The sequence below is a fragment of the Bombus pyrosoma genome, linkage group LG1 (assembly GCF_014825855.1).
Source record: "Bombus pyrosoma isolate SC7728 linkage group LG1, ASM1482585v1, whole genome shotgun sequence".
Classification (NCBI taxonomy): Eukaryota; Metazoa; Arthropoda; class Insecta; order Hymenoptera; family Apidae; genus Bombus; species Bombus pyrosoma.
The window spans coordinates 9,967,106-9,983,308 of NC_057770.1; the positions used below are offsets into that span (position 1 = coordinate 9,967,106).

At 36.1% G+C, this 16,203-nt stretch overlaps 2 protein-coding genes across 4 annotated transcripts in view; one reads left to right on the top strand and one right to left on the bottom strand.

Moving 5' to 3' along the window:
• Positions 1–2,722: 2,722 nt before the first annotated feature.
• On the top strand, positions 2,723–9,335 carry LOC122566249 (serine protease snake-like). Its single transcript, XM_043723243.1, has 5 exons — positions 2,723–2,976; positions 4,031–4,231; positions 6,407–6,648; positions 7,181–7,482; positions 7,890–9,335. Exons 1-5 carry the CDS (start codon positions 2,898–2,900, stop codon positions 8,278–8,280), a joined length of 1,215 nt encoding a protein of 404 aa, XP_043579178.1. The 5' UTR covers positions 2,723–2,897; the 3' UTR covers positions 8,281–9,335.
• LOC122566131 (CTTNBP2 N-terminal-like protein) overlaps positions 8,508–16,203 on the bottom strand; it is a 31,537-nt gene continuing 23,841 nt past the window's right edge. For all 3 annotated transcript variants that reach the window (XM_043722949.1, XM_043722928.1, XM_043722939.1), the window contains one exon: positions 8,508–15,974. In XM_043722949.1, coding sequence (XP_043578884.1) covers positions 11,460–15,974 — 4,515 coding nt within the window. In that variant the 3' untranslated portion in view covers positions 8,508–11,459. The remainder of the gene's footprint in view (positions 15,975–16,203) is intronic.

Here is a 16,203-nt window from a genome sequence, read left to right on the forward strand (position 1 = left end):
AACGTACTTGGTAGGTATATGTGCATTATTGTACACGCGTACATTATAACACGCGTCTAGACGCAGCCGGGGAATCACAAACGATATCTGTTCAAGCATTCTGGTAATTTGTATGAAGCATAAATCGCCTCTGACACGATTACAGTAGTAGTGTTAGTTTTTTTTATTATCTATTGAAAATGTAGGAAGTATTAATGCCATCATCTCGTTCCATAAGTACTGGCGTATATTATTTTGTACTTTGAATTTACTCTATTTACTCTAACATAGAATCAGACAGTGATCAATGAAATTTACGATCAATAATAATTGGGAACACTGCAAATAGAGTAATTAGGATAGAAACGGTGAATACCAATGAATCAGAAGGCAATTCTATTTTACTTTTGTTTTGTTTTATAATTGCGATAGTCGCATGCATTAACGCAATATTAGATAACTTACGTAAAGTAGTATAATTGGGAATTACTGCGTGTTTCTAAATATAGACAGATTTCCATTCATTTCGATTACATACTACAGTATGCTATAAAAAATACAAAATTTCATACGACAGAGAATATGAAAGCTGGTAACTGGATATGTTCCATCGAAATGTTAACTATTTTTTAACGCGAAACAGATCTTCCTTTTGTCCTGGATATCGGTTTTCAGTTATTCATTAATTTCGTTTTTGATTTGCTCGATTATGGAGCCCTTTCATTCATTCAGCTGCATATATGTTTTATCATCGTTCGTCTTTCCTATCGTTATGAATACAGTGACTAATATTTATGGGTTCTATGACGTACGTGTAAAACTTAGTCAGAAATTTTCTTGAAAAATCAACATAAGGCCATAAAGATCAGAATAATCGTATAAGGAATTTCTTATAAGGAAACAAGATGGAAAGCCTAAGTTGCAACTTCATCGTAATACATGTACAATTATTTTAATTTTTAATACGATCTCAAGGAAACACGGTTATTTTTATGCGAGTGTATTTCGAGGAAGGTATTCAGGCCAATGTCGTACACGTGTGAACCCCTAAGTTCTATTTTTATGGGAAACCCTGCGAGTAAATACCCGTGTGATTTCGCGGTTTTCTGTTTAATGTAAACGAACGTGAATAAGTTTACCAGGAAATAAAATCTAGGTGACTGAATAAGGAACAAGCTAGCAATGCAAGCCATTGCATATATAATTTCTATATATAGTTGATGATTAATGTATCATAGATTTAATTAGTCTTACGGGTTTAATATCAAGGAAAAAAGAAAATTTGGATAAGAAGCAGGAAAACTTGTCTGAAATTCTTCATTTACGTATACGAGCTTTTGTTACAGAAATAAATGCTTATCATTCACGGTCATCCAACGATGACCCAACTTTGCATTCTGCGCGCGGGTTTCTCATTTTTTCGTTCGTTTTATTTTCTCGATAAAACATATTTCACCGAGTATATTTTAATTTGACACGATCAAAATTCTTCAGCCTTCGGTTTATTTAGAGTCGAATATAAATAAATATAATCTTAGGTATATATATATAAGTGAGTCATTAAGAAGTTATTTCGAATCCAGAATATATAAAAGTTCCTCGTTTATATTTCAAAAATGATATTTTTAAGAATTTTAGCGAATATTATATAACTGTATAACGGTTTATTTGTTTTATCGTTTTGTTTAGCTTGTCCTTATACCCTTTGATAAGTAAACATTTCTCAGATATCGCTTTTGGAATATAAAGTGCAAAATTTATGCCGGGAACTTTCACACACCACTGTAAACGTTAAATCTCGATGCAATAAATATATTATTATTATTATTAGTTTCTTCATACAGAAACTATTATTTTTTCGATAAAATGTACTTCACGGAATATATTTCGTTTTGACTGGAACAAAATCGTTCAGCTATAGGTCAATTTAATTTTCATTATAAATAAATACAATTTGTATTATCTAATACAATAAGTATTATCTAATAATAAGTATTATCATGTAGCATTCGAAACGTTGGACGCTATATAAACTCTTGAACAAAATGGAAGCGAACGGTGAGGTATCATTCAGGTAGCTTCGTGACAGAGGTCCTTGAACCAACGACAAAGAAAAGTGTTGCGTTATTGTCATGTTTATACAATAACTATGCTTTTCAAACGTAAAAAAATATTTTATTTGATGGCTGCGTCAAGATCTATTGTGAGCGTCCATTAATTTTCACTGACTTAATATTATGTAAGAATTTTTATCTTAACTGCAATCAATTGTTGCGTGATCGTTAACTGTACTCCAATTATCGTAATTAACAGTACGTCAAGAATCATCGTTAAATTAATGTCAACTACGTATTATCCACGTGTCTTCTCAAATAACCATCAATCTCGATCTTAATATACTTTCGTCATGACATAATTCCAAATAGGTCTTTGCTTGCAAGATCGCTTTATCTTTGTATCAAATAACATCGTCCCGAGGTGATTGGCAATTTGTTGTTACAGTATCATTGAGGAATTATTGAATTTTGAAGGAAAAGCAAATTTACAAGAATCGTAAATCACCGCGTACAACATTAATTACATTGTTCAAATCCGGTTCGCGACGTCCATAAAGAGGCATTTAACGTTCAATACGTAATACGCTAATCGCTGTACATCGCATCGCCACATTGCCGCTTATTCGTCATTGATTTTTTAATTTTGTCATTTCCTCTATTCCTGTTCTTCCCACCAGGAAGGCCAAAACACATGGGCGTGAATCTTTCTTCAAGTCTTTCCCTTCTATCTGATTCATGCCATCACTCGTGCTTGCTTGATCATCAGTTTAGTCTTGAACTGTACGCCACGCGGATTGGTTTATCGGCATCGTTTGTTTCACTTCTCATCGCCGTGTCAGTTTTGTGTACGTTATTACAGAAATGTGCAGCATCGTTCGATCGAACGCCTTGTTCTTCCTACTCCTCGTCTTAACGTCCGTGACCAAAGAAGAACTCTATGGTAAATAAAATATCTATCCCGTGTTCGTGTGTAACTTATGTCTGTGTCTGTGTTTTTTCTCTTCTCGTCGTAATCGTCTTCACGTCGAACGATTTAAAAATTCACGATCATCTCGCTTAAAAAAGTGTTTAAAACTGCGATCACGAAAGACGGTAGAGTTGTTATGTCTTCGCTCACTTAACTCGGATTTTCTAGAGAGAGGAAAAGGAAAAAAAAAGGAATATTTCCACGTTTTGAATTCTACCAACTTTGTCTTCATCGCGACCGGAATTATGATGTACCGTGGTTGAACATTTTCGTCCCAATAAAACGTATATCGTCGTATTACGAACACGAACATAGTGATCTACGCGAATTTTGTATTGCACGACGCGAACGAAATACGTATTTATTTTACAGCAACTCACGAAAGTGTTTGGACCCTTATTATATCACATTTTTGTAAATCGACTAGATATCATGATTATTATGGCAAACTTTGAAAACAATTCGAAAATGTACATAAAAGAAAGTATAACATACAAGATGTTTATCGCAAACGTATAATTAGCGTTAAAAGCGATACCATTATGCCTATCGGTAAAATGGACATCTCACTGTTTAAACAATTTCGTGATCTTTGTGAAATGTATGTTTGCAATAAATATATCGTAGCTTTCATATAAATTTTCAGGCTTGCCTCAAACTTTACCAGCGTTATCGCGATAGTCGCATCGTGTTGCGCATTATACAAAACCTTTTGCATAACGTAGATAATATATACAGATAAATGTTCTGTGACACGCGTTCAAATAATTTCGCGAGCAACTGCACTTACTTATTGCAGAGACGTTTTGTATGCTTTTATGACGTCACTCTTATGTATTGTAAAGTCAAGCCTTTCTTAGCGGGCAATTTCGCACCGATCATGTGGAGTAATGTTTGTATTAAATTGTTTGCGTGAAGAGGCCGAGTTAAATACAAACTAGAAATTCTGCCTCGTTAACAAGACTAACAGGATGTTACGCGATGAATAAAAGCAATATTACCTCTGGTTTCTTTTTGTTCTTCGCAGAAGGGAGCCAGTGCACGATGGAACAAGGTAGTCCAGGTGTATGTAGAAAATTACCCGACTGTCCTTTCAGGATACAGGAAGTAATAGAAGGTAGAAGACATGCAACTTTTTTGGGAAGATGTGGATTCGTTAAGGACATCGAGATCGTTTGTTGTCCCATAAATATCACGAGGAAGATATCGCCTCGTCCAGCTGATATTGGTATGGCTCTTTGGATTATATAATTTTCTATGGTTAAAATACTTTGCGCGTAATCACTCTTTCTACGAAGCATGTATTTTCTTCGGGGCTATACAGATTTTTATATTAGAAGTTAACTTTCTCTATAGTTCTGTCACACCATTGCTCCTTTAAACCTGTTAATTTTTATCGTAAATAACGAGTCGGTCTCTGAAACTTCCACGTGTTTATATTATAATCGAACCGTAAAACCTATTTCGACGTAGTAAATTGATCTTATCAAAATTAGTTCTCGACAATTTCTTTTCATTACAAATCTGCGTAGGAAGTTTACACTTCGCAGATATTTTTATAGATCTAGGAAGATCGGAAGATCCACAATCTGAAAGTAATTTATGACACAATTATATCGGTCGGATGGTATAAAAAAATTTACGCGCGTGTTAGATACAATCGCTTGTATGTGTAAAAAGTACGCGTATATAGTAGATCGGAGTCTGTAGAACATCAATGATCGAGCATATGGAAATATCAGGAACAGATGTACTAATAGCTGGAGTATAATATAATTCTAGTAGTTAAAAAGGTGTGAGCTGTCTGAAAAGTAACGATAAAAAGAACTGTTGTAAAAAGGTAATGGCACAACTTAGTCTCATGTACCTTTTTAATATTTTGGAATATTCATAAGAGTTGCGAGAACGCACGTATAAACAAAATAATAAGATAGGACTTGGTAATATCGGTTTGGTTCGAAGTATATTGCATTTGAAAAAAAATTGCCTCTTTACGAAAAACAAAAAGCTTGATTAATTATTTTTTTCCTGTTGGTCTCGTGCGTTAACGTGATAAGAAACAAAGCATACTATGTTTTAAGTCGTATTGAGAAACAATTTTCCTTATTCCAAAAGATTAGATTATAGTATTCATTGAAAGAAAGGAAAATGGTAAAGAAAGCAGTTTAGTTTTGTCTCATAATTAATGATAAATTAATAATAAGACCAGCGTAAAAATTCTGTTCGAAATTTTCATCTTACTATATAAATATTTAACTCAGTATACTGTATAATGAAATAATAACAATAACTTTTCTAAGTTTAACTATTCAATTTCGTATACTCCTAGTCTTTTGTCACGTTGTATTCTTGTACCTCGTATCTGTATAAGAATTGAAAATTTCAGGGTAGTTTTATATTTACGAGATGCGGTGTACGTAATTTATTGCTGTGGATTTTATAAAATAATAGCATAAATTTTTAATTATGTAGAACGAAAAGCGAGGAATAGATTATAATACAAATTTACTATCTTAACATATCAAATTGCATGCATTTTATCTGAATCTGAAATGAAACACGAAATGCATAAACATACGTCAGAAAAAAATTCCTTGATAAAATATCGCGACCATATGCGTATAAATCACCTACTACGAAGTTGATTTGCATACTCTATTTAAAATTTAAATGGCTAACCTTCCTTTTGGTTCAGGATTTATGCGCAATGCGTAAAATTAAGTACACGTACTACCAAAAAGAATACGTATTTTGGAAATTTTCTTTTTCTTACAAACGTTGTTAAAGGCATATTAATCTTCTCGAAACGTATTTTGCCGGATTTATTACCATGGCTCTTTTGCATAATGCAGCTAACATTATTAGCCCAGTTAAAATTTCAATAATGATATTGAGATCTGTTGAAAATGACAACGTGAGTTCACGCTTGCCATCCATATGCAGATGCGCTAGTTACAATAGATAGTAACTAGAAGATAGTTCTAGATATAATCGATAGATTTAATCGATAGGTTTAAGATATTCTTTTGTTTTTATCCCTAGTCCATGTAAGAAAGTGCGATAAAGATTTTTCGGCTCAGAACGGTGTGATACATTTATCCAAAGAATAAAATAACAATTATTGTGATCCTACCTCTAAATACAGAAATAACAACAAGATCAATAATAATACCATGTCACAAGCTACAAGTTGCCAGTATTATCGAGTTACAAATAGATTAATATGTTTGACGATAAAACGAATGAAATTTTACAAGTAAATTAGAGAAGTTATAATTCTGTATTAATCTGTGATTTGACTTGTCGCTTATTTGGCAAATTATTGCCCAAGAGGATTAAAAAATTTTTATCGAAAGTTCGTTCGCTTTGTATCATTTATTGTGGTAATGCATTTCATTTTTAGCTTGCCAAGAATACAATGAGCAGAGCTCGCAGTTGTACGATCTATCTTTTCACATACACGGCGGAGTCGAGGCTAAACCTGGAGAATTCCCATATGCAGTCGCTTTAGGATATGTAAACACGGACCTTTCCGAAAATCCAGCACCTATCACTTACGATTGCGGAGGTAGCTTGATCTCTACTGAACACGTGTTAACAGCAGCACATTGTGTGAATAATATAAACGAAAAAGTTCCAGTCGAAGTGAGTATCTTTGTATGATTTTTTGAAAAATAATAAAAATCTGTACTCTTTTATCTATCTTCGTTCTTGTTGTACGACTTTGTTACTGTTCGTTAATATACGATATCGTGTGATTTAAAATTTACATATCATGTATCTGTCCATTTTTTTTTAAACATTATTTCGTTTACTACTTTAACGTTTTATGTCATTGCATTGTTGTGAAATAAGTTAATGCGTGTTTATCAGAACTAGAAATTGAAATCAACCGTGCTTTTTCCCTTCATGATCAGAGAAAAATTTGACGATATATGGTTAAAGAAAATTTTAAATTGCACGTATATTACCATCGATTACGTTTATTTTGTTTCTCAAGCAGCAAAATTTAATGTAATTCGTGCAATGTTTCTGTATATGTTTTGTAACAAGTAACTTCCCTACGACGTATGTGAAAATTTCTCTTGAAAAAAAGAAAGATAAGATTATTATCTTACGAATTACCGTTAGATAACGTTAACGGATTTCTTTAATGAACTTTTACCCACTGTCCCAGGTACGAGTAGGAAACGAAAGCATAATAAATATCGCGGCAAACGTGCAGCGAATCCCGATAAGCGACATAATATCTCATCCGAAGTATAAACGCAGTGTAAATTATAACGATGTTGCCATTCTGAAGTTGAAAACAGAGGTACTACTTTCCAGTGCGGTTTATCCTGTCTGCCTTCAAACCCAATTCTTAAATACATTGAGCATGACACCGAAAATGTCCTTAATAGTGATTGGTTGGGGTGCTACAGACTTCAGCAGTTTGGAGCCAAACTCCATCAATTTGATGAGGACACCCGCTCTCAGGTATCATAAATTTATTATTTTAACCGTAACCGCTTAAGCACAATTTCTAGAATTTCGAGATTTTATCGAGCCATAAAATTTAATGTTGTTTCTGAAGTTTTCCGCTTCGATATTATTTCTTTTGAAATAATATTTTTACATATTCGCATTTTGAATCGTTGATGAAACCTGTAGGAAATGTGACGCAGCTAAGTTTAAAGCGTCTTCTCCCATTCGTCGCCGTAATTTAAATTTTGTTGCTAAATTATTTTATTATTATATTTTATTATAAATTATATATATTATTAATTATTTTATTACTATTATTATTATTATTACATTATCAGTCATATAATTTCTAAAATTCAGATTATAATTCTCTAGCCCGAGAGAAGCACCAAAATGTCTTAACTCGTTCGAAATTACAGACTCGTGGATAGAGAAGAATGTACTAAAGACTACGTAGGATTTTCAAAATTACCCAATGGCATCGACGACAGCATGATTTGTGCCGTGGACACGAATCTCACGAGGGCAGCAGATGCCTGTCTAGGAGATAGCGGAGGTCCACTCTTACTATTCAGCCAGCAAGGCGTTAAAGTAGTTGGAATTACGGCTTTCGGACAAGCTTGTGGTAGCTCCAAACCCGGCGTCTATACGGCGATATATCCTTATTTAGATTGGATCGAGGAGCAGGTTTGGATAGGAAACAACGAGAACAAAAAAGCTGTCGTGAAGGCTCCGAGTAACAAGAGTGAACCTGTCATAAACCTGTCATTTATTAATCCTATCCTTAACATCACGTACACGTCCCACTGAGACATGCCTTATACGTGTTACACATACCTGGAGGATATTCGTGTAGTAGAATTGGATTATGTTACGGAGACTACGTTGTATATCATCAGTTCCATTTTTCCGATTTTCCATCCAATTTAATCGTGCGTGATACCTTAGATGATCTGCTACATTTGCTGCGTTATATCCGATGCAATCGTATTTTTTTATCGTTAGAAAATTTCTTATTGCTATGTGCGATGTTTTTGTAACATTTGCACTTACATTAAAGATTTCTTCAAAACATTAAAATTCCTCTTTTCGGATTGAAAGTACAGCGAGATTCATAGGTGGAAAATTAAAGGGCCGCAGCAGGGTTAATAAATTAATGTATAATGATTCGTAAACGAAATTTAGTAACTAAATAGTCTACAAAATATCGAAACTTTTTAATAGAAAAGTTGGTATTTAAAGACTGCAGGGCAAGAACACGAGCTAAGTTACGTTTCCCATTTCTTAAGCAAACAGTTTTAAAGTCGTAAATTAATCTCATGTTATCAAAATCGTCTTTGAACTTGATTTTGAAGCTAATTTTACGGATAACTTAAATCAATATCGTAATATTAAATTATTGAAAATAATTCAAATATTGCTTACCTTGAATCATACCTCTGTCTGGTAGAGAAATTTATCAATTATATTTTCAAGCCTCAAAGATGAACTTTAATTAAGTGTCCGAACCGCTAAATTTCTAGCATATCCAATGTGTGTCATCGAGAAGGAAAGAACGATAGGGGGTAAACATTAACAAAACCCTCTTTTATTTATTCACATTCTGTACAAATGTTATTTTACACAATGTCGATAATATCTACCAGACCAGCTCGGATTATTGGCCGGTAATTATGTGATAAGCGTCGATTTGAATACTCTTCAAAGCGAAGTATAGTTATTAAAACCGAGTGTAGGCGATCTTGGAATAAAGTAGAAACCGTTGATGGCAGATAAACGTAAGATGTATTAATTATATGTTTTTTGTAAAAAATGTAAAGAAACAAAAAATGTTTTCTGAACGAAATAAAAATATTTTGGACGAATACTGTGAACGGTTAAATACGTCTAACAAGGGCCTCGTATCTTTAAGGTCGTTACTCTTTAAGATATCCAGATGCAAAGAAATACACCAGCACCAAGATTCAAAGCGATTCCATGTAATCTAAGTTTACGATATAAGTTTCCACATTTTCCTCCAAGTGATTAATACATTAAGGACCAAGCGAAATGTAGGATTATTACAAAGCATAAATAAAGATTGTTTTATCAAGGTACAATGGCGTGTGAAGATGTTTGAATATTTATAAAAACTTTTTCTGAATGTATCATGTGCGTTATGTGAAAAGTCGTATATGAAGTATAGGCGATGTGATACAGCTATCCTGATCACATTGATGAAGTTTGAAACAAGTCTGAAAATTTGCATACAAGTTACAAGATATTTGTAGCAAATATTTTTAGTACTAATTATATGTTTTAGGCAACTAATCATACTGTATGCTAATTTTTTTAGTAAACACGTATTTGCAATAAAAATCCTGTAACTTTTATATACATTTGAAGATATATTTTACTATTATAATTATGATAATCGTGTCTTATTATAATGCTAATAAAAGATAAAGTTTGTTATAACACATAATATATTCACAAAAATTTTCTATGAGCCAGGTGTGCAAATACTTGACAAAAGTCCATTGTGTAAATTAGAGAGATGAAATCAGTCTTCATGACTTAGAAAGGAGATAACTCCTAGTATTATCATGTAATATTTCAACTTCTTCAAACTTTATCAAAATGTAGGATCTAGATAGAAGAAGAAATACTATACAAAGAAAATATTTTGCAAGTCTTTGGAATGTTCTTTCGTAATTGCTGTGTTAAAAAATAGAATTCTGTGATATAAATTCGTTAGAATAATTGAAAGTACGTTGACGCAATGTTGGTCCTTAATGATTTAAAATTTCGCAAACCATTGAAACCATTTCAGCACAGATATAGATGTATAGTTCGTATTTCTCATAAAGGTAAATCGTTAAATCTATTATAGAACATCGAAATTCTTATTTATTCAACGTAGGGTGTACAACGATTATAATACAGTGTACTTGTACGCGATGTAATACTGTTAACGATCAGGTGCAATTGTATATATGTATTTTAATTTACAACCTAACGAATGAGTTCCAAAGAATTTCATTATTCCCGCGGACTCGTTCGCCCGCGACGCGTGATTCAAATGAAATTAATCGGGAGTCGTTTCGTCGATCACTAACACCGTAAAGCTTCATTCACATTAGTCAAGTTACGTGAATTCAAGCCGCTTGAACTCGAGTAATCTAATTTCAAGGGAACACCTAACACTAGGTAGGATATTTTTATTATAAAATAAGAATAAAAAGGAAGTAATTACAATCTTGTTGATACATATTAAGATACTTGTTGGTTTCATGCGAAAGTTTTAATCCGAGGTATAATCTAAAGTCGATTTTATTTAAAGTACCGTGGAAACGATTAATCAGAATTTTATATTCGTGTAGCATATAGATACTTCAGATTATTTCAAATCGAGTCGGCTGACGAGGATAAGCATAGAAAATTATAAGGATATTTCAACTCGAGTAAATTACACGCTAGTAAAGAGCTAACAAGTTACACGAATTTAAATTGCTCGAATTCATGTAATTTGACCAATCTGAACAAAGCTTAACTTTTTAACAGTAAAGAGTTTCGTGCGTATAGAAAATTGAAAGGAAAGATATTTCCGTCGTATTAACTACGTACGTGTTGCATTCCCATCACCCATAGACACCTTCCACTCTCGTATCAATGCAATTTAATTTTCTAATCAATTTGAAAAATTCTCTGAACAAAAGTTATTCGACATATAACATTACACTAGCAAAGAAAGAAAATTGATTTGTTATACGATTAGATAATACAAGTTAATTGATCGAATTATGATAGTCTGTCTATAAAATCAATCAATAATTCTCTAGCATATCGTTCTTCATCTGAACTTCATCGATTCATTCAATACAAACTATAGTAATACGAAAAAGTAGTTTCTGTTTTCTCAAAAAGACACGTTTCGGAAGGGATTTCTAATCTTCAGAGCCTGTCAACGCTAAACGATCCTTGCAACTTAAATCTCAGCTCTTGAATTTTCACCCCCATTTGGTAGCTATCGTGTACAACGATCTGAGAAGTTCCAGCGCCCTGTTATCCGACGCAACAGTCTCGTTCTCCTGCAAAGAATTATTTTCATCCAACGTCGCGGTCTTCTCCGATCGTCTCACGATGTTCGCCGAATTTTCCGTAGTTGTTCGAAACTTGCGGCTCTTTCTACTCCTAAATGTGGTCACCGGTGGATCCGTGACTAATGGAGCGGTCGAGGCACTTTTTGCGTAATTAATCGACCTAACAGCAGGCAGACTAAGCTGATTAATTCCGGCCACCGCGTTCTTCGATTCCTCCGATGAAAATTCGTTCACGGGCAATCTAAGCAACGCGTTTAGCAATTCTTCCCTTTCACGTTGCAACGTTTTATTCGCTGGATCGCTGCAGTGTCGTATTAAAAGTAGAACAAGTTGTCGAACAGTCTCGTTGTTATCCGCCTGTTTCATCACCCTCATCAACGTGTTAGTACTCGAATCGTTTAATTTACCGAACAGTTTCTCAGCAATTTCGTTCTCTGTTCCATTTAACTTAGTCGTCGCAACTGTATAAGGCAATAAAGAAGTCACCAGGGTGTCATGAGGCAAAGACTTCGTCGACGTGATAGAAGACGTTATGGTCGTTGTGATACTGCTGCGTGTGGTTATCATTGGCTTCGGTGTTGCGGTGTTTTCAGCTGTTAACGAAGTAAACGATGTTGGAAGCAGAGAAAATGTCGTAGGTGAATCTTTATCCCTGGACAATCTCTGCGATGAAAACAGGACATCTTCTTCGCTAATGAATGACTCGTCTGAACTACTCGATATATCTTCACCCAGAGAAGGCGTGTTTTCATAATCTACTCTTTCTCGACTATCAGTGACGCTAAACGTTCCTGTTGTAACAGTGGAGCCAAGGTCTGACTCTAAATCGTGATTAATTCTCTGAGGGTCGACGAACACCGAAGTTTCCCATAAATGAGTAACAGCTGGAGACGAAGTCCAGTGGTCACTGTCTAATATCTTTGAATCTTCCCTTTGATCTATGGACTCGAAAGAATCGTTCGAATCGTCATTTGCGCAAGGCGTAGTGTCTATGCTATTTGTAGTGGAGGTTGTTAGTTCAGTAACAACAGCTGTGGTTGTTATAGGTTTCTCTGTTGTCTCGATATTATGCTCGTCCACGCGATTGTAAAGATTTCTAAACTTCATGTAACTGCTTCGTAACGTAGGCAGGGAAATTCCAATTGGTTTCGGTTCGGCTAATAACGACTTGTGACGGGGAATTTTATGAGGCTGATTTGTAGAGGTTTCGTAACTCGTGGTTGAATCAAAAGTAGTCGATCGAATTTCGCTATGCGTGGACATAGGTGTGCTAGAATAACTTTCATGCCTCAACGACCCGAGAGTTTTATCATTATCCTTTCGAATCGTCTCTGGATGTTCGTCGAAAAACGGAGGATTCAATTGTTGCTCAGGTTTCTTACTAGTCGACTTTTTGTTCCAATTGTAGGTAACCATGTGCACGAACACAGATGGAGAGGGAGGTGTCGGTGAAACGACGTAATTATCGCTTATGGGAGTGCTAGCGAATAATTTGTCGAGTGATTCCGTGACAGCCGTGACGCTATTATTCTGGAAACCCCCAACGCGATTTTGATTCCCAGTGTCATCGGACGAAACGTAGCCACTTGTCACCGCTGATTCGGCATTTCCTTTGTCCACCTCGTTATTCTGATTGTAGAATCCGCTCGAATCATACGGTGTACTGTTTGGCTCTAAAGTGTACGTGCTCTCTGTTGGGGGAACGGAAGTTTCGAAATACGTGCTAGTCACAGGACTCAACGATATCAAGTTGGTACTATACTCAAACCCGTCTTGAGAAAATACTTTGGGAGTAGTGTAGTAAGTGCTTGCTGATGTGCTAAAAGTATCGTAAACGCTCTCTTGGGTCGTAGTGGTTGGTGGTTCAAAGGTGGTAGGATAAATGGTAGTTAATTTCTGTCTTACATCGTTACCATCGTCGGAGAAGTCCAGAACTTCGTCTCTTTCTCTGGTCGGGGAAGTGTTATCTTCGATCAGATAGGGAGTAGTAGTGCTCCATAAATCATTTTCTTCCGTAGTTTTGGATGGCTCGGTCGGTCTGATCTCCGTTAGTACCTTCTTAAACGATTCTGGATCCAATAAATAGGCGGACAGAGCGTGTGTGAACACTTGAGCCAGCTCTCGAAGTCTAGTACTGTTAGTCTTTCGAAGATCATCCAAGGACCCTCCGCTTTGTTGGAGCTCTAAATCATCGTTATAATCCTCTCTGTAACCGTTAGAATTGTCCAGACGATCTTCCGTAGTCACATTATTCGTCTCCACCTCTTCGTTCAATTTAAATAATTCCGTGTACGAATCGATAGTGTGCCTGGTTAGAAGACTAGTCGGCACTTGGACCGTTCCATTACTCTTCTTCGAAAGTGTCGATTCCTCCACATCCTCTGCAGACTCTATATTTATAGAGGAATCCGTAGTTTCGTTCGAATCAAAATTCTCTGTGACTGTAGAGAAATAGAGAGCCAGAGAGTGTAACGTCGAAGGAGCTGGAGGGACGGAAACGTTCGACGCCCTCTCGTTTTCTTTCAACGTCTCCGACAAACTAGGTACACTGTGCTCGAGATTCTTCAAAGAGTGTAGCATACTCAACGCGTGCTCTCTTTCGGAAAATCGCGCTGCATTCGACCTAATCTTACTCGACGACGTCGGTGTAGGATATTTCAGTTTTGGTATCAGAGTTCTCGGAGAGGTATAAGTCGTCGTATAAGTGGGCACCGTGGGAGTATATGGAGTTGGTTTTGAAGTGGTACTGCTAGAACTGTACGCGTAGTTTCTTGTAAACGGAATATAAGGACCTAGTGTAGACATCACTTTACCTTGTTTGTACGTGAAACTTCTATCGTAAGGACTCAGATCCTTCTCGGTCACGGTGTTCTGTTGATAAGCCAGAGTGCTTCTAAAAGGTTTCTCTGTGGTTGTGCTGATCAAATTTTGTCGATAGCCTGGAGATACCGTGGAGGGGTTCTTGTTGGTCGGTATAGAATCGTTGTTTAACCTATTAGACTGGCTATCGATCGTGGTTCGAGCCGCTGGTCTCTCTGTGCTGCGTCCAAAACTGCTGCTACGAAAAGATGCAGTTGGTGTGGGAGAAAAGTAGCTTGTAGTATATCTCTGCTGCGAAGAACTCGGTGTTATAGTGTTTTGACGATAGACATCTGTGGTCACGTAGGAACGAGTCGTAGGAGGAACTGTTCCTGTGTTCCCGATAGTTGCTCTATTATTATCCCTATTATCGTTACCATCGTAATAATTCTTGTCAACGAAGCTGCTTCGAACGTTAGTTCCTATAGTCTTCGCGTTTCCACGATACTCGTAGTTGCTATTAGCAAACAGAAGCGATTCGGTGATCGGTTGAGTATCAGAATAAGTAGATGGATTCGTTAGAAGACTACTTTCGGTGGTAATCTCGTCGTTACACGGAGGAGTAGCAGTGACCGTCGAATACTGCGTCGTTGTCTCATAATAAGTAGACGTCGTGTCTGTAAACGACGGATAATCGTTCCTTTGTGTGGATACGTCGTTTTCATTATCCCGTCTCCACGTGGTCGAATCATAAATAGAATTTCTCGTAGTAGAATCACGATTAATGTACAATTGATAGTAATACTGGTGCGTATTTCCAGTGTTTTCGTTGAACCGATTCCCACGATTGCCAACGAATGCTGCGCTTTCTGCAAATTGCTGAGACTCTTTCACGGGGCTTGTATTACTTCCTCTGAATGTAGTTGACTCTGTATAAGCTGGCGTGGCCCTTTGCGAAGAAGTAGAGTTAGTCCTATTCAGACCTTTAAACTTCAATCTTTTCAGAGCTCCTTTGTCATCACGTTGACTATTCGAGTTTCTGTTCGTAACGTAGTAATTTTGAGCCTTTTTCGGGGTGCTATAATGATCTTGACTGGTCGTCGAATATCTATTCACGTTCCCTTCGTCGGTGTTTCTTGTAAATTGATTGAATTGCTGTTTCAAGTTGGAAGGTTGATTGTTCGAGTGAAATCCATTGCCACCAAACAGCTGGTTACCGTCTCTTTGTGAGTTTGATTCTTGACTGAAATTGTTGCCAGAGTCAAAGTGTCGAGAGGACTTGATCCTTTCTCTGTTTGGTTGGACCTGATTTTCTTGCGGAGGCTCTTCGTACGGTTTAATCCTTCCGTTCTGCTTACCATCGTAACTGAGATTCTGAACATCGTAATAGTCTTGTTGCGCGCCTGATTCGATCGACTGTGGATAGTCCAATTTCGATTTTCGAGACTCGGCCCGTCTTCGTTCTTCTTCAAATAACTGCTCGCTACTTTGCTCGTACAGTTCCGCGGATTTGCTACAGTCCACCTTGAACCACCAATCGCAAATTAGCTGCGATTGTTGAAAGATGGTGCCGTTCGGACAAAGAAATGAGATTTTTCGCCCGTTGTCGCAGATATGGAATACCTGAACAGAGAAATGTTCATCGTGATAATTCATTGTTTAATTTTTGTTCATTGTGTACCATTACGGAATCATTTATATCAACGGAGTCTGTGTAGTTCGGCGGCCAAAAAATATGAGAATATGAATGAGAATATAAGAACTAACAATTTTCTTAATCTTTCTTTTAAGAAATAAAATTTAATATGAAGGCCACATCAAACGCGCAACGATGACAATTATAACACGTTAT